Raw genomic sequence first — 18,043 nt, forward strand, 5'->3', positions numbered from 1 at the left:
CTCCCTGAGTTGAACACCCTTTCAGAAAGGGGACTTGTAACAGATCCTGTAGTTCTGAGGCAACAAATTATTCCTCTGGCTGGGATGAACCCCCCATTGCCTTTTGCTGCTATTAAGAAGCTGCCGATACAAAAGGTAAACGTTACAAAAAATATGATGGTGCCTGATAAAAGACTGGCATCAACTTTGTAACAGCTGACATTGAACATAAAAACAATAAACATAAAAAAAAAAAAAAAAAAATTTAAATCGTCGTCATTTGGAAATGAGATTGCGTTCAAGCATGAATCGAGATCGCAATTTTTTTAACGATTAATCGTGCAGCCCTAGATAATTGTATTTTTGTAATTTAAAAAAAAGAAGAGGGCCAGTAATTTAGGTGTGTTCTTCAAAAGAGTTCAACCCTCCTGCCATAAATGTCACGAGTGCCACATCTCTCCACGTTCAGCCTGCTCTTAAATACTTAATCTCCTAACTACCATTGTCCCCTTTAGTAAGTTATGATAAGGACGTGATATTTCCCCTGTAAAACAACCACCTCACACCGCGGCGCCGCTAAGGACACCACTTATTGTGGATTTCATTTGTTCTCTTGTGCTCTTCTGCGGCTGCTTCGCTCCACGGGGACACAAGTGGAGGGATCTCGTTCCCCGGCTGTATTATAAGCGTACATACTGTTTTATTGGTGCAATCCTCTTCATGCTCTCGTAGGTGGAAGGCCACGGCGCGCTGCTTCTGTATCTGTCTGCTCTTTGTTTTATTATGTTTAAAAGATAAAGAAACCCACTAGCAGGGGAGTTTATACTTGCCTTATAAATGGCTGTAGACAACAGGGTCACTGTTATGTGCTTTGGACTTCTGCTCCTATGGAGTCACTGTTTTTTGTATGTACTTTATATCCCAAGTTGTTGTTATGCATCTCCTATCACCTTGCCATGAAGCAGTGAGAGGACAAATCTGTGTGCTATTAATAATTTTGTTGCATGGCGCCACAGTCGATGCACAAGGGGTCATATTTTGAACTGTTGTCAACTGAAAAATAGCTAAATTAGCAAACGACGGGGGAGCTTTAACTCAAGCCAAAGCAGTATCTTGCCAGCATCGTGGCTATAAAGCGAGTTCCATACCGTTTCTCTCCGATAACGCTATGCTGGTCGGGGTCCAAAGCAGACAAACACCCTGGCCTCTCTGTTCCCGCGGATCGGGCCGGTGCGCTGTGCCAGGCGTCACCCAGCCCTTACCAATCTCTCTGACGTGATGAGAACTGGCTTGTCAAATGCATCGTGGCGCGAGTAAGAGGAGCGCTTGTACGTGATGGATGAGAGGGGGTTTGTGACGTGAGGAGAGCGAGCGCGTAGAAAAACAGGGATGTCCGTGGGAGAAGGTTCATCGTGTCATTTTCTCTTGTTATATGTACAAAAACTATAGCAGCGTTAACAATCATTACATGTCTTGTTTAAATGTCATTGTTATTGCTGCAGGATAAAATATCAAAACCGTAATAGAAAATGTCATGCTTTAAATTGTGTCAGTTGTGTCTGAATCCAGGCTCCTGAGGGGAGTTCTGTGCAGACGAAAGCTCATGGAGGCTGGATGGCTACAGTAACCCCCCCCAAAATAAAGACAGCTTTTTATTAAACCTATTTCTCCTTTTCATAGCAGAGCCCAGTGTCCTTGTTGATCAGGTACAGAGACATCTGCCGTAAATTTCACCTGCTCAGACCTTCATGGGTATTACAAAGTCATCTTGTATACCCTTGTTTTAACTAGCTGTTGTTTTAACTCAGGTTTTATGGTCTTATGGTTTTAAGTTCTTCTTATGCTTGTTTTAGCATGTCTTGCGTTTAGGATTTTATGTTATACTTTTAAACTCTTTTAGTGTGTATTTTCACTTCATAGCCTATCTTATCCTGCTTTCTTTTAGCTTTTAGCTCCAGTGTTTCTTAAACAATCTTAAACAAAGTAAAAACATCATACAGTTTAAAAATAGTTTAAAACAGACCATGATTAGTAAATACCAACAAGATTGAAGGATAAGATGCAAGAGAGAGAATTATGGAATTATGCAGGTAATAATTACTGATCTTTTTGTCCTTGTTTTAATCGGGACTATTTATTATTTATTTTTCCTTTTTTCTTTTCTTACTGGTTCTTTGTTGTTACCTATATTTTTTTGTGTGTGTTTTGTGTTTGCTTCTTTTTTGGGTGGAAATGCTAGAAAGCATTTGTTGTAGAAGGTGTAAATAATAATAATGTGAAGGTTAAAGGGTAGGCATTTATAAGCTCAGAGCTTCAGCCTATTCCTTTTCGATCCAAATGATTACACGATTATGAAGGAGTGTACCATATTGAGCACATGATCGAAATAAATAAATAAATAAGTGTTTTCCTCATGGGGAGCCCTCCATGCTGGGAGTGGACATTAATAAGTTTTATGTTTTTTAACGTGTTGTGTAAAGCACTTTTGTTGCATTTTATACCGTAGTGACAGGTTGTCTAATAATCACTGAATGTAGTGCTATTAAACATAGTAATGTTCTCAAGTCTGAATGCATGTTTAACTTCAGACTATCGGTCCAGTAAAGACCAAGTCCCATCTGGTTGAAGGAAGGACTTTTCAACTGGTTTTTAAAAAATATAGAACAACGTGTCCAACCTCCGGTAAAAATTATATGTAATACATAACTGTGGAATGTTGGGGAAAATACGTCAAATGATAGGAGGGGCCCGGGGAGGAGCAACCTCAGTCCCCGGCCGTATAAAAGATGGAAACTTTTAGTGAAGACTTCAGACTTAAGCCTGAATGATGGTTCCGCGTTAAACCAACGCAGAGCCTACGCCGTTGCCGTGACGCCGTTGTGAATCCTTCAGACTTCTACATCACTCCATTTCGCCGCGGTGCAATACCCCCCCAGAGCGCTAGTTGATACTTTGTTTAGCTTCCGGCTTTTCCGGTCACAGTGAATCAGAGAGATAAGGACAAACTATTGTGCAAAAAACCAAAACAACCCCCCCAAAAAAACGCTGAAAGTCACTACTGCTTCACGAACCAGAACCGGAACGGCGTTGCTACCAAGCAAACCAATCACAGCCCTCTCAGTCTGCGTTGGGTCGTAGTTACATTTTTTGGGAGGTGCACGTCAGGCTACGGCGTAGGCTACGGAGAACCTCCCGCGTAGCCGCGTACCCTACGGCGTAGGTTTAACGCAGAACCATAATTCAGCCTTTAGCCCGGGCTACTTCTCATGTATGGTGATATTGTAACTCTGCAATGAACCATCATTGGACCGTCCGTGAACCAGCTGAATCTGTCTCATCATTGATTCTTCGTGACTTTTCATCTTCAACTCATTGATATAGGCATTAGACTTATTTAAAAAGTATAGTTTATTAAGTAATTGGACATCTAGAACAAGTCACAACAATACATGCATGAAAAGCGCTATACCAATAAAGTTTGATTTGATCTGTACCCGGACTAGTTGTTAACGTGCACAGATATTAAGCACGTTAGGTCCAACTTCTAATGTCAAGAGGACCAGACTTGACAAGTGGTGCTCCCTGAGTAACAGCTGTGAAAACAGGGTCAGTTTGAGCTGGAAAGGGGAGCGACTGGTTTATATGTCGCAGGTAAGATCCTAATCGAGATCATCAACTATGATGTGGGATATCATGGAGCTCTGATCCGTTAGTTTGCAGATTTCTGCCACAAACGGCTTCAGAAAATAAACCTGAGCATCTTAACCATGTTTAGCTCCGGGAGATGCAGCAGACTCATCTGAGAGCTCTTTCGTGGGTGTTTCTTTCTTCAAACAAACACGAGAACAGGCAGAGACACAAGCAGCAACCATTTCAGGTCCTGAGACTGAATCAAAGCTAGGCTACTGCGATTATCTGTCCCCCAAAACTGTGGAGTGAGTATGTAGGTGGGGGAGCAGGTGTGTATGTTTCGTGGGTGTTTCATGTCACGGATGTAAAGATGCCTTTTCTCGCTTGCAGACTTGAAGAAGACCCTGGCGGTGCTGCTGGATAACATCATGCTGAGGCTCGGCAAGCTGGAGTCCAAGGTGGAAAACATGTTCAACGGCACGGGAGGCAACCTGACCAACGGCAGCAGCACTGCCGCTCCCAGCGCCGCCAACTCCGAGAAAGTCAACGTCGCCGGTATGTCCCGGCCTTCTCTTCCTGAAATTGAGGTCTATAATGGCGCTTTTACACTAGTACCTACTCAGCCCGACTGGACTCGACTCTCCTTGCCCTCGTTTCTTCTCAATACCCAGATCAGAAGTAGGAGGGTTGGAGCGAGATGATAGATGTGCTGCTGGGTCTGTGGCTTGTGTTTGATAAGTTAAAAATGAGAGTGAGAGAAGCTTCAAGCGGCAACGCTTTTAAATTTTTTAGTTTGTCTTTGGTCCGTGTACTTTGCGGCCATCCGTTTTTTGTTTTGAGATGACAAAATAAAAATAGAGAAATAATCAGTTTCCCATCTTTTGTTTTGAAAATAAAAAACGAATTTCTAATTTCGATTTTCAAACACATCAATGAAATCGGAAAATGGATAATGGATAACGATCCGTTTTCCGTTTTTTATGATCAAAACAAAAGATAGGAAACAGATTATTTTGGATTATTCTCTATTTTTATTTTGTCATTTCAAAACAAAAAACGGACGGCCGCGAAGTACACGGACCGTCTCGGCGCTGCTGAAAAGTCAGCTGGAGCCACGAGCAGCTATGAAGTGACAGAGCTCCTGGTAGATCTGGTCGTTCCTTATCGCCCGTCTAGATCCCTTTTTAATTCTCTCCTCAGCACCAGGTTTATGAACATCTGCACCTCAGAGTTGAATCACCAAACAGACCTTTGCTGCCATTGCTGGTTGATTAAAAAAATAAAAAAGAGTCGCTCTTTCACTGATGTCACATCCTGACTCAGACGTCTGACTCCAACCCCCCGACCAATCGGTGGCCTGTAGTGTGATGACGTCAGATGCAGCCGACTCAGCCGCTTAGAACCTCGGCAGAGTAGTTACAGAAAAAGTATCTACTCGGCACGGTTAGACCCCTAGTGGGAAAGAACCAAACTGAGGCGAGTCCAGTCGGGCTGAGTTGGTACTAGTGGAAAAGCGCCATACGAGTGGAGAGGGGGGACGGAGGACGTACTCCTCCCAAGTACTCTCTGCCACTTGTTTCCAATTTCAATGCTTAATGGTATTGTTTTATGGAGCGTTTGTGTAACTTGAATTACACGCACGTTGAATCATGAAAGGAGAAGCTTGGCTCGGCATCCTCCGCCGCTGTCTTATCAGTGCTGCAGTGTTGCAGATTGAATTTTCCTGCGACAGTCCTAACAGTCTGCCTCCTTAGGCGTGATTAAAATGAGGCCTTTGTTCTCGCTGCGTGACCCTCTTTTATAAGTTTTCATAGATTTTCCCTGCCAGCTTTCCAACAAAGAGTTTAACTGCTCCAGAGGAAAGTTCTCTTTTGTTTACGTGAGGTTCTGGCATTCTGGGATGACTCGAACTCGTTAGCAGGAGAAAATCAATCCCACACTCGCGTGTCAACAAGTTTTCAGGAGTTACTGCTGCTGCCCTTTGCAACTTCTTCTATTTGTTGTTGTTTTTGGTAATTTAAGATGAACGATGAGGCAAAAATACTCAAGATGTCCTCCTTTGATCCAAGCCCTGCTTGGCACTAATGGCATATTATTGTACAACATCTGCAAAATATATTATGACATCTGTTTGGTTTTACCTTCCAGACACAAAAACAGCATCATGACCGGTTCAACCCCGTCTTTGTCAAGCTGCCTAGCGTCTGATCTTTTAAGTGCCTCTCCTCTCTCTTAATATAAATGTTTGTCTGCTTAGATAATGTAAAATCAGATGTCTTAGGTCTCTGCGAGGCATAGCATTTGCATATTAGGCATAATAAGCACATCAAAATGAGTTTCAGGAGGCGCTGAAACCGTGACCGTAGAAATTCAACAAAGATGCAACAATGGTTTAAGCTTTTCAGTTATGATTTAATGCATCATAACAAATGGGGATTATTACATTTGAATTAGATGTTATTTGACAACAAAACTGATCAAGAAATGTGTAGTTTAAAGAAAGAAAAAGGAAGCAGTGTAGTACGGAAGAGTATTAGGGCTAGGGAGAGGGGAACATTTTTTTTTTATTGTGCACTTTGAGAAAAAAGTCAATGTCGAGATTAATGTTGAAATACAATTTCAAGAATAAGGTCGAAATCTCGTGAATAAAGTCGAAATTTCTCCCTTTTTCTCAACATTTCAACTTTATTCACAAAATTTTGACTTTTTTCTCAACATTTTGACTTTTTTCTTGAAATTGTACTTCAAAATTATTCTCGACATTTCGACTTTTTTTTTTTTCGACATTTCTTGAAGTGCATAATGAAAAAAAATCTTTCAGGAGAAAAATATTTGAGATGGGAAGATTTTTTTTTTTATTGTGCACTTCAAGAAAAAAGTTGAAATGTCGAGAAAAAATTTGAAATGTCGATTAATGTTGAGGTACAATTTCAAGAATAAAGTTGAAATTTCGCCTTTTTTCTCTCGACATTTCGACGTTTTTCTCAACATTTCGACTTTTTTCTCGACATTTCGACTTTTTTCTCAAAGTGCATAATGGAAAAAAAAATGTCCTCCTCTAAAATGTAATTTTTATTTTTCTCCTGCCTGGCCCTAATACTCTTCCGTAGTGTAGAGCTGTAAGTGATTGAAGTACTAGTTTTCTCTGTGTGGCTTTGTGGACTTTGTGGAGACTTTGTGGACAGCTTTGAGACAATAATCTGAGATGTTCTTGACTGGGGCTCGTCTCCTCTGCCGTGGCAGTTCGGTTCCATCATCTGTGACACGTACTGAGACACTCGCAGCACCTTGTTAACGCGCAGCGTCTCGCGGCACCCTGGAAAGACATTCAGATTCCCAGCGCGAGACGAGTCGATAAAGCCAAACCCACGTCTCTCTTGGCAGGGAAGTAACGGCCCCAGCACTGCGGAGCGTCGTTTGAAGCTGTCTCCCGTGCTGGAGTGGGTGGCAGGCAGGCAGCGCCAGCTCCACTAGTGCTCCACCCTGGTGGAACGCAATTACAGAGATAGAAATCTGGACAGTGAGGGGGAACACGCCTGCCTTTCAGAGGGGCTGCCATCAAGATAGCGCCGCGGGGACTGTTTCCATGCAAATCCTTAAAACCTATTTGCTAAGGATGTCAGGAACCAGACGCTGGGTCTATTCAATATGTTAATTTGTGATTTCTCTTAATTCTACCTGGCCTGGAGTACGAAGCTGATTGAGGGATGAGATAAATATGAGTTCTAACTACAGTAATCCTTCGTTTTTCGTGGGGGTTACATTCCAAAAAGAACCCGTGATAAGTGAAATCCGATAAGTAGCAACATTCTTTTTTTTTTACAATTATTGGGGAGATCAGCCCACCGTGACCCGAGTAATTGGATTTGAACAGCAGAAAATGAAAAATGATTATGAAAAAAATACAATAAGTAAAGAAGTATTGTGACTCTCACGTATTTCACTGCTCTTCTGACTGATGCTACATCAGAAGAGCTCTATAATGGCGCTTTTACACTCATTTGTTCAATTCTGAATCTCTGTTTATACTCGCTCTGTAGCGTCTTTTTCTTCTAAAGCCTGTGGTGCAGGTGTGTTTTTTCCAGAGAAGAACATAGTTATGGGTCATTGTTGTCGCTCTTTTTCTCTTCTTTTCTTCTTCCGACATGCCACCATGGATTATATCTGAGACTGTAATGAACGATTCATCAAAGGGTCCCGTTCTTGAGCTGCTGCTGAAGCTCATTGGCTGTTCTCAGCATTGTTGCTAATAGTGATGCACCGAAATGAAAATTTGTGGCCGAAACCGAAAATAATAATAAACACTTGGCCGAATACCGAACAATACCGAACATGGTTCTTCGCAGTTTTTCATTTATTTTGCCAATTTTTTCACCATTGCATAAATCAAATAAATTTGATTTAGGCATGCTTTACAAAGAAAAAAATCTTTTACAAAATTACAAGGTAGAAAATATTTATTGAACATAAAAAACTGAACATTTTTTAATTTCCCAGCATTATGTTGTTTTGGTTCCACCTCCTGGTGAATGTTAGGTAAAATTCTTATGTGGTTACTTTTTGGTTGGCCAACGATTTATGTTTGTGGTGCGCAACTGTTACGGGAGTGGCCAGTCTATTTCCTTATATTACAACGCCGTTATTAATTGTTCGTTTTTTTTCCCACTTATTCCACCGAACACCGAAAGTGTTTTTTTGCCATTTTCGGCCGAACAATTTCGGTTACCGAACAATCTGTGCATCACTAGTTGCTAAGCGACCAACGTTATTGACACAGGAAGTGAAGAAGCGGGGAGACTGAAAGGTGAACGGCGTTATAACAAGGGATTACTTTATATCTAAATTTAGTGTAAATTGTACGCTACATTTTATCGAAAACCTGCTACTCCATGAAGAGGAAGACATTTATCTGCAGATTACTGAAACACTGACGAAGACATCTATGATCAAAAGCCAATCCCAATGATTAGTGAACTGCATCCATGAGCATCAGCGCTGAAGCTGAAGTGGGTTAAGTTTAATACGGGACAACGGTTCTGCAGGAGGAACTACCGACCCTGACAGGCCGGTTCCCACCAGTCCTCACTGAAGGAAGGGACCGGCTGGATTCTGTCTTATTCTCTGAGAGGTGGGATCGTAGTGGGCGAGGGAGCCGGGATACTTTGATATGAGCAACAGCCGGTGGCAAAGTCCCGCAGCTCTGCGAGCGGCTCGAGCACGGCGTCAGGAATGAAAAGACAGGTGACAAGAGCAGCCTGCCAGTTCCAATATAAAGACGAGCGGAGAGGTTCTGTAATATCCTGAGCTGTGCAAAAGATCCTGAATGTGGGCTGCTGTTATTTAAATGGGATTTAAAGGTCAGTCTGTGGAGGGAACACGAAGTCCCTTAGCTAAGGAGAAATTAACAAAACGGTGATTGTTTTCTGTGTGTGTGCGCGTGGCTGCACCAGCAAAAACAAGGTAATTATCTTCGTCAGGAGGAGTGTGTTTACCCTCGGTGGCCTGAGAGCTACTATGTAAAAACCCAGCAACTACCAGTTCCTCCCAAAACTGTGAGCCACATCGGCCCACAAACATTTTAAAGTGGTGCCCCGGGTTTGTAGAGGTGTTGGTATGATGCTAACCAGCCGCGCCAGCGCTGGCTCCGTTTTCTGCCAGTGTGGGGAGGAGAAAAGGGCTCCTACCACCTCATATACGCCATCGATTTGGTTTATTTTTACTGGAAAGCTGCTGCAATAAACGCATATTTAGATGGTAATCTTATTTCCTCTCTCCGTTTTTCTTTGCTCGGTCTCTCGCTAGACCTCTGTGTTAAATACGTCTCCCTGATAGCCTCTGACTCCTGCTTTTCTGGAGTTTATACCACGGAAAAGACAGATGAGAGCAGCTACACGGAAGGCAACCTTTTCCATTTATAGTAGTAGTGTTTTACCCTCTGGGTTGTGAGAGCTACAACACATCGCAGGGCCTGAGATGCGTGTAGTAGCTACAGCTGACAAACCTGTAAACATGACAGTGCCCTGAAGTGTTTTAAGACTGCATCCTACCACACATTTAGATTATCTTGATTTTCCTGAGATAGCTGGGCTGGTTTATTGTTTTTGACTGAACTTCAGGCATCTAGACTGAGATTGTAGGCCTGTGCTGAAAAGATTGTTTTTCGGATTCGAAATCGATTCTCATATTAATTCCTAAAAATCGATTCATATGTCTAAAAAAATCGATTTATTTATTTTTTTATTATTTTTTTCTCAATTTTTTTTTTGTCATCATTACATTACAACTTTTGGTATTTTTTTGTTTATGCCTAATAAAAGGAATGTTTTGTTGGACACAAGAATAACTGATGTTTTTGCCTTTAAATATGTGTAAAGGTACGAAAACATTAAAGTTTTCAGTTATAATTGCATAAATTGTCCATATTTCTTTGCTTTATATACTGTCTTGGGGTTACATTTGCATCAAATGCTAAAAACCAAATTCTCATAAATGGGAAAAACTAAAACTGATTTCATAGTTCCTCCGTTTCCTCCCTGGATCTGTTTGATAATTCTGACCCACATGATGTTTCTGAAAGCAGTTCTATCAGCATTCTGGGAGGTGATTGGTCCTTACAGCATCATTAGCTGCCAATACTTGCTGTTGAATCTCAATATAATACTATTATTAATATGTTACATAACTACACAGTCATATAATTCATGCAACAGCTCAAAAAAAAAATTTAATAACACTAACCCAAATCAATATTGGAATCGGATCGAATCAAAGCGTGATAATCGATTCTGTATCTTAAGAATCGGAATCAAATCGATTCTTGACATTTGAATCGATCCCGGGCCCTATGAGATTGAGTTAGCAGCTGTTGAAGAAGGTGCGTTAAACCGGTGGCTTTTCAGACCAGACTGTTTTTCTTTCCGTCTACGAGGTGTTGCTGTCAGTCTCCCAGTCTCCCCAAGTTTGTGAACATTTGCTCCCTGACAGAAAAGAAAAAAGAAAATAGCAGAAGCCACAGCTGCCGCACACTGATTGAAAATTAGTATTTCCATCTGGGTGTTATGTTCTCATTTGTGCTGGTCGGGGCTGGCGTGTATGAAAACCTTTCCCACCGTGCTGGAGAGACAGATGTTGGTGGGTGTTTTTCACTAGTGGGAAAGGTGCTTCATTGTCCCGCTCATCGGTTCCCTGGCGTGCATCCACTCATCGGTTCCCAAACCCTTATTCATCCAAACTGAAATCACTTTAAGGTGACCGTTGGGTTTAATTTCCCAACACCGGCTGTTGTTTGTGCAGTCTCACTTCCTTCCTCTTGCACATCTAGTTTGAATAGAGCATAGTTCTTTTTTTTTTTTTTTTTATGAAAATACCATCAACAATTACAGTGTCAGGTTTTAAATACTTCACAAAGAAATTATTCTCATATCAATGTCCTTATTGTCCGGTGGTGATGGTTGTGTCCTCTTGCTGTGCTCTATAATCTGTCCATTTTTCCAAATCCTGAAATTGTGTCTCTTGTTACGGAAGAGTATTAAGGCCAGGCAAGAGAAAAATAAAAATAATATTTTAGAGGAGGAAGATTTTTTTTTCATTATGCACTTCGAGAAAAAAGTTGAAATTTCGAGAAAAAAGTCGAAATTTTGTGAATATTTTATTTTTTTATTTATCCTTTATTTATCCGGGAAAGTCCCATTGAGATACAATATCTCTTCTGCCAGGGAGTCCTGGTCAAGATGGCAGCAGAAAAATACATTCAGTTTCATATAAAAGAAAATACATACAAGGACCAGTAACTTTACAAAAAAAATAAAAACATATCAAAACAAACAAACATAAAACATACAAGGATCAATAATATATAGTATAGAATATAGATGAACAACAAGGTTCAGAATACAAGAATTGGCTTTACGATATTGATTTGAAACAAGTTAGTTAGTTAGTTAGTTACGGCTGCTGCTGCATAGCTATCAGTCGCTCTCCTAACTGGATTTGATGGACCAGAGGAGACATTTCCACTTTATTCACGAAATTTCGACTTTATTCTTGAAATTGTATTTCAACATTAATCTCGATATTTCGACTGCACAATAAAAAAAAAAAATCTTCCCCTCTCAAATATTTTTTCTCCTGCATGGCCCTAATACTCTTCCGTACTCTTGTAATCGTAGTTTCTACATCATTTTTTCCATTACAAATATTTCTTCCCCAGTGCTCAGCCTTGCTTTTTTACTTGCCGATAGCAGAACCTTAACAAGATATTCATCCTCTTTTTGTATTATATCTTGTGTCAAATTTCCCAAATAAAGTATCTTACAAGATTTGGGAATCTCGTATCCTATTATTTTTCTTAAACCCCGCCATATTTTATCCCAATATCCTATTATCTTCTGGCAAGACCAGAAAATATGCATATGGGCCACATCCCTGTGTCCACATAGTCTCCAGCATGGCTGCTGGTTACATATTTTAGTGTTTTAATTGTTTTTATTGCTTGCTTTGAGCCAGTGGCAACGAAATGTCGTTCCACTTGTACTTGGACCTTTGGAATGACAATAAAGTGAACCTTGAACCTGAACCTTGAATACAGTTTCCTTCCTAATGTTTGGAGTTATAAAAAATCTGACTATATTTTTCCAATTGAATTCTCTCCAAGGAGCATAGTTCTGAATCTCCAGAATGTTTGGGGGTGCAAATCCACTGTTGTTTGAGCTGTAAATATCTGAATCTAGTGCAAACAAAACAGTTTGATAGGTTGTTATTTGACCTGGCCAGCAGAATACAAGCTGGTTCAGCAGTTTATCAGGAATTATGCAACACGGCGTCAAGGTTCATGTTTAGCCTCGCATCGACCATCGACGTGCAACCAGTGCAGCATCTACTGTTTGTTTGGTTATTTATTTTATTCACTGCTTCTGTAAATAACCGGCTTGGCACAGTTATCTCACAGAAATGTGTGAGGAAGGAAGGGGTTAAGGAACCGGGAACGGCATTAACACGCCGTGCTTTTCCTTGCTGCAGTTGCAGCTCCATCTTTTGCACACGGATTGCCTCAGCCTGGTGTCGCCGGTGCGTTTTCGGCCAAGGACGGCAGATACAGAAGCCTCTTTTACGGGGTCAGAACATCGATCCTGCTCCGCCTGCTGCTTCGCAGGAGGGAGATGTATCTGGGTCGAGCGCGACTCGGCGACACCTCGTCTCCCTGCCTCTTTGATGGGGATAATCAAGCTCCCTGGTGGCATTCATCACGTGTGAACTTGTGATGTGACATTGTAATCTCCTCTCATATACACATGCAAACTTCCAGGAATAGAGGAGGACGGGAAATAAAAAGGGGGTCACGTTGTAATTTGCAGCCCTCACCACTCCCATCCTCCATTAGATTCCCTCTCTCCTTGTGAGTGTTTAACTTCATCAATGTCCCTTCCTCCTCTGCTGCATTGGTGGTGCACCTCCCCGTCGCGCTGACACCATCCACTTCTCCCTGGAAAAAGAAATGCTTTACAGTTTTGGCCATATCTGCTGCTCTTTTTCCCCCCACAGCAATCGATCTGCTTGTAACTCATTGTCTTTCGCAGTGAAAAATGAAACCCAGGACCTGAAAAAGTCTTCAAAGGAGAGAGGATTGCAGGGTTACCGTACGATGTCATCGGCTCTTTCTTTCATTTCAATGTCAGATTATCAGCTGGGAGGATATATTACCCCCCCCTCCCCAAAATCTCCTTTGTTCGGGAAGGCCTGCTTACTTATTCTGAGTAAGATCAATACCTGCAAAGCACACACACACACTCACGAACCCACTCAGCATTAATAAGTTGCTGAGAGGTGCCGTCTACTGCCGCACGTTTTTAAAACCCTCTCAGGAAACCTGACTCTCGTCAGCCAACGGTCCGCTCTCCAACGTGTTGAGTTATAATTGAAACCCTGCAGTAATTACGGCCTTTGCTTTCCTCGCCGCTGTGATTTACAGGATACTGTAATCCAGAACAAAACAGCCGTGAGTTTCCCGGCCACGTCTGAGTGGCCAGCTGCAGCATATATTCTAAGTTATAAACCGTCCCCACGACACGGTGAGGGGGAAGACGGGATGAAACTTATCGGAGGTGCAGGGGAACATTGAAGCTTGTTTGAATGCCTTTGATGAGGTCAGAGCCCGTCCATGAATGAGCTGCAAGCACAGACGAGCTGTTTCTGTGGAACTCTTTTGTCATGATTGCATGTTTGTGATCATCAGATTGATGATCACAAATACATACAATACAAAGCAAAGAATAATTCACTCCCCTGCAACATACAAAAACTGTTTAAGGATAGAGATGGGCAATATGAGTTAAGGGGGAACATAATCTCAAACAACCAACAGTTAAAACAACACTTAAAAGTATGTGTATTTCAGTTACAGGGGTTAAGTTGTGGAATAGCTTGCCAGATAATCTTAAACAAAGTAAAAACATCATACAGTTCAAAAATAGTTTAAAACACATCATGATTAGTAAATACCAACAAGATTAAGATTAATGGATAAGACGCAAGAGAGAGAATTATGGAATTATGCAGGTAATAATTACTGATCTTTTTGTCCTTTTTTTAATCAGGACTATTTATTATTTATTTTTCCTTTTTTTCTTTTCTTACTGGTTCTTTGTTGTTACATATATTTTTCTTTTGTGTTTGCTTCTTTTTTGGGTGGAAATGCTACTAGAAAGCATTTGTTATAGAAAGTGTAAATAATAATAATGTGAAGGTTAAAGGGTAGGCATTTATAAGCTCAGAGCTTCAGCCTACTCCTTTTCGATCCAAATGATTACACGACATGTTATGAATGAGTGTACCATACTGAGCATGTGATCGAAATAAATAAATAAATAAATGATCTGAGTAAATACAAGTTAACCTGAGTAAATACAAAAAGCAGGTTTTAAATGTAAATAAGAGAAATAAGTTATTGAACCTAATAACTGGTTATGCTCCTCTTGGCGGCCACAACTGTGATCAAGCGTTTGTTAAAACTGGGAATCTTTAGCGGAGTCTTTAGCGTCGCTGTTGGGGAGGAAAAAAGAGGAAGGGAAGGAAGGGAGGGAAAAAAGAGGAAGGGAAGGAAGGGGAAAAAAGAGGAAGGGAAGGAAGGGAGGGAAAAAAGAGGAAGGGAAGGAAGGGAGGGAAAAAAGAGGAAGGGAAGGAAGGAAGGGAAAAAAGAGGAAGGGAAGGAAGGAAGGGAAAAAAGAGGAAGGGAGGAAGGAAGGAGGGAAGGGAAGAGGGAAGGAAGGGAAGGGGGAAGGAAGGGAAGGGAAGAGGGAAGGGAAGAGGGAAGGAAGGAAGGAAGGGAAAAAAGAGGGAGGGAAGGAAGGAAGGAAGGAAGGGAAAAAAGAGGAAGGGAAGGAAGGAAGGAAGGAAGGAAGGAAGGAAGGGAAAAAAGAGGAAGGGAAGAGGGAAGGAAGGAAGGAAGGGAAAAAAGAGGAAGGGAAGAGGGAAGGAAGGAAGGGAAAAAAGAGGAAGGAAGGAAGGAAGGAGGGAAGGGAAGAGGGAAGGAAGGGAAGGGGGAAGGAAGGGAAGGGAAGAGGGAAGGGAAGAGGGAAGGAAGGAAGGAAGGGAAAAAAGAGGGAGGGAAGGAAGGAAGGAAGGAAGGGAAAAAAGAGGAAGGGAAGGAAGGAAGGAAGGAAGGAAGGAAGGAAGGGAAAAAAGAGGAAGGGAAGAGGGAAGGAAGGAAGGAAGGGAAAAAAGAGGAAGGGAAGAGGGAAGGAAGGAAGGGAAGAGGGAAGGAAGGGAAGAGGGAAGGAAGGAAGGGAAGAGGGAAGGAAGGGAAGAGGGAAGGAAGGGAAGAGGGAAGGAAGGAAGGGAAGAGGGAAGGAAGGGAAGAGGGAAGGAAGGAAGGGAAGAGGGAAGGAAGGGAAGAGGGAAGGAAGGGAAGAGGGAAGGAAGGAAGGGAAGAGGGAAGGAAGGGAAGAGGGAAGGAAGGAAGGGAAGAGGGAAGGAAGGAAGGGAAGAGGGAAGGAAGGGAAGAGGGAAGGAAGGAAGGGAAGAGGGAAGGAAGGAAGGGAAGAGGGAAGGAGGAAAAAAGAGGAAGGGAAGGAAGGAAGGAAGGGAAAAAAGAGGGAGGGAAGGAAGGGAAAAAAGAGGAAGGGAAGGGGGAAGGAGAGAGCAGGAGGAAAGAAGGTAGGAAGGAAGGAAGGAAATGAGCCTGAAAGACAGAAAGACAGAAAGAAGGATAAATTCCCGTTGATGACGTTTTTGTGTAACAAACATGGCAGATCTGAGAGCGAGATAGATTTATAGTTAAAGGTGGAGTTGAATTGGTATTTTTTAATCGTTATCGGGATAAATGCCGGAAATTATCGTGATAAATGTTTTAGTCCATACCGCCCATCCCTAACGTCTAGCCTACATTTGTTGGAGTTCTAACCAACGGCTGCAAATACAGTTTGATAAGCAGCCATTGGTGCTGCCCCTTATGGATCCTCATAGATGTGGGTCTGGTCACTCCAAAACCTTCCTCTGTGTGTTTTCAGGGTTTTCTGAGCTATTCAGGGGCGGACTTGCTGGTGTGCTTCGGATCATTACCCCATATGCACAACGTCATAGCGCTTGAGTTTAAGATGTCAAACTGGTTGCCAGATACTCTCCTTCAGGATTTACTCAGACCATCACAGAACCACCAGCTCGTGCAGCAATTCCCACTTTTCTCTCGTCAGTCCACAGAATATTTACCAGGAAGAAACCTCTGGCAGAACCTCGACCGGGTGGGGTTTGAGAAGACTTTTGTGTTGGTTTTAGTCAGCAGTGCTTTTAGTCTTGGGAGTCTCTCATGAGTGCTATTTTTGTCCGGTCTGTTTTCCTATTGTTTGAATCTTTAATGCCGAGCTGAGCTGAGGCCTGCAGTGCTTTAGACGGTGTCCTGGGATCATTTGTGGTCTCCTGGATGGTTGTCATTGTTCTCTCTGAGTAGTTGTGGTGGCCTCGCTCCTGGGACTCCCAAACCCTCAGACATGGCTCTGTAGCCGTTTTCAGACAGACAGCAATTAGGCCTGTGTTGAAAATTGATTTTCATATTAATTCCTAAAAATCGATTCCTATGTCTAAAGATCGAAAAAAAATTTCCATCATTACATTACAACTTTTGGTATTTTTTTGTTTATGTCCATAAAAAGGAATGTTTTGTTGGACACGAGAGTAACTTGTGCCATGTTTTTGCCTTTAAATATCTTTAAAGGTATGAAAACATTAAAGTTTTCAGTTATAATTGCATAAATTGTCTATATTTCATTACTTTATATACTGTCTTGGGGTTACATTTGCATAAAATGCTAAACACCAAATTCTGAAAATTAAAAACCGAAATAGACAGAAAATGGAAAAAATTAAAACGGAATGTGGGAAAAAATAAAACCGATTTCATCCGTCTCTGTTTCCTCCCTGGATCTGTTTGATAATTCTGACCCACGATGTTTCTGAAAGCAGTTCTATCAGCATTCTGGGAGCTGATTGGTCCTTACAGCATCATTAGCTGCCAATACTTGCTGTTGAATCTCAATATAATACTAGTATTAATATGTTGCAGAACTACAGTCATATAATTCATGCAACAGCTCAAAAAACAGTTTAATAACACTAACCCAAATCAATATCGGAATCGGATCGAATCAAAGCGTGATAATCGATTCTGAACCTTAAGAATTGGAATCGAATCGAATCCTTGACATTTGAATCGATCCCCGGCCCTAACATCAATGACTTTGTCATCTGTTCGTGCATATCTTTAGATCAAGGCCTGCTTTGATCCATGTTGACAGACAGATTCTGGTAGAGGCTCCATGTAAAAGAGGTCACATCTCATTATAGCAGTATTGTAAATAAACAGCAAGAACATCCAGACGTCCACCGTTTTCTGCTTCACCTGATTCAGGGTCACACCAATCAAACAAGCAACTATGCAGGATCACAATCAGTCCCTGCCATCCACCTCACATGGATGTTTTTAGACCTGGAGGAAGCTGCAGTTCCTGGGAAAAGCTAGCCAGATACAGGGAGAGCGTTCAAACGTCCCCCCTCTCTGTGCTGCGTGACTCTGCAGACCGTTTTGCTTTCATTAAGTGTTATTTGTGGCACTACAGTGGCCGGGAGCACTTCCTGTGGTGCCGTTGACAAGGCTTGTGAGATCACCACACAGTTGGCTGCAAGTATCTGACGCCGCTCTGTTCCTCACATCTCAACAGTCAGTTTTGGAAAGTGCGATTCGCAACAGTCCCTAAAACGCAGAGCGCGCCGGCCAAAGGATGATGACACATGAAACGTATTTGAATGTAACCGGAGAGCAGCCCCCAGTCGGCTCTGTTGTTTATCAGGGACAGAATAAGTCAGAATGTGGACTATTTTCAGCGGCAGCTCGCTTTTCCAGTCACACACATCACGCCAGAGATGCCAGCATTGTTGCCACGGACAC

At 42.0% G+C, this 18,043-nt stretch overlaps 1 protein-coding gene across 1 annotated transcript in view; it reads left to right on the forward strand.

Annotated features, from left to right (window-relative positions):
* Nucleotides 1-18,043, forward strand: part of mgat5 (alpha-1,6-mannosylglycoprotein 6-beta-N-acetylglucosaminyltransferase) — a 114,062-nt gene that overhangs the window by 28,460 nt on the left and 67,559 nt on the right. Inside the window, exon 3 of the mRNA XM_061715719.1 lies at nucleotides 4,000-4,164. Within this exon, the coding sequence (XP_061571703.1) occupies nucleotides 4,000-4,164 (165 nt within the window). The remainder of the gene's footprint in view (nucleotides 1-3,999; nucleotides 4,165-18,043) is intronic.

Source organism: Cololabis saira, chromosome 24 (genome assembly GCF_033807715.1).
Source record: "Cololabis saira isolate AMF1-May2022 chromosome 24, fColSai1.1, whole genome shotgun sequence".
Classification (NCBI taxonomy): Eukaryota; Metazoa; Chordata; class Actinopteri; order Beloniformes; family Belonidae; genus Cololabis; species Cololabis saira.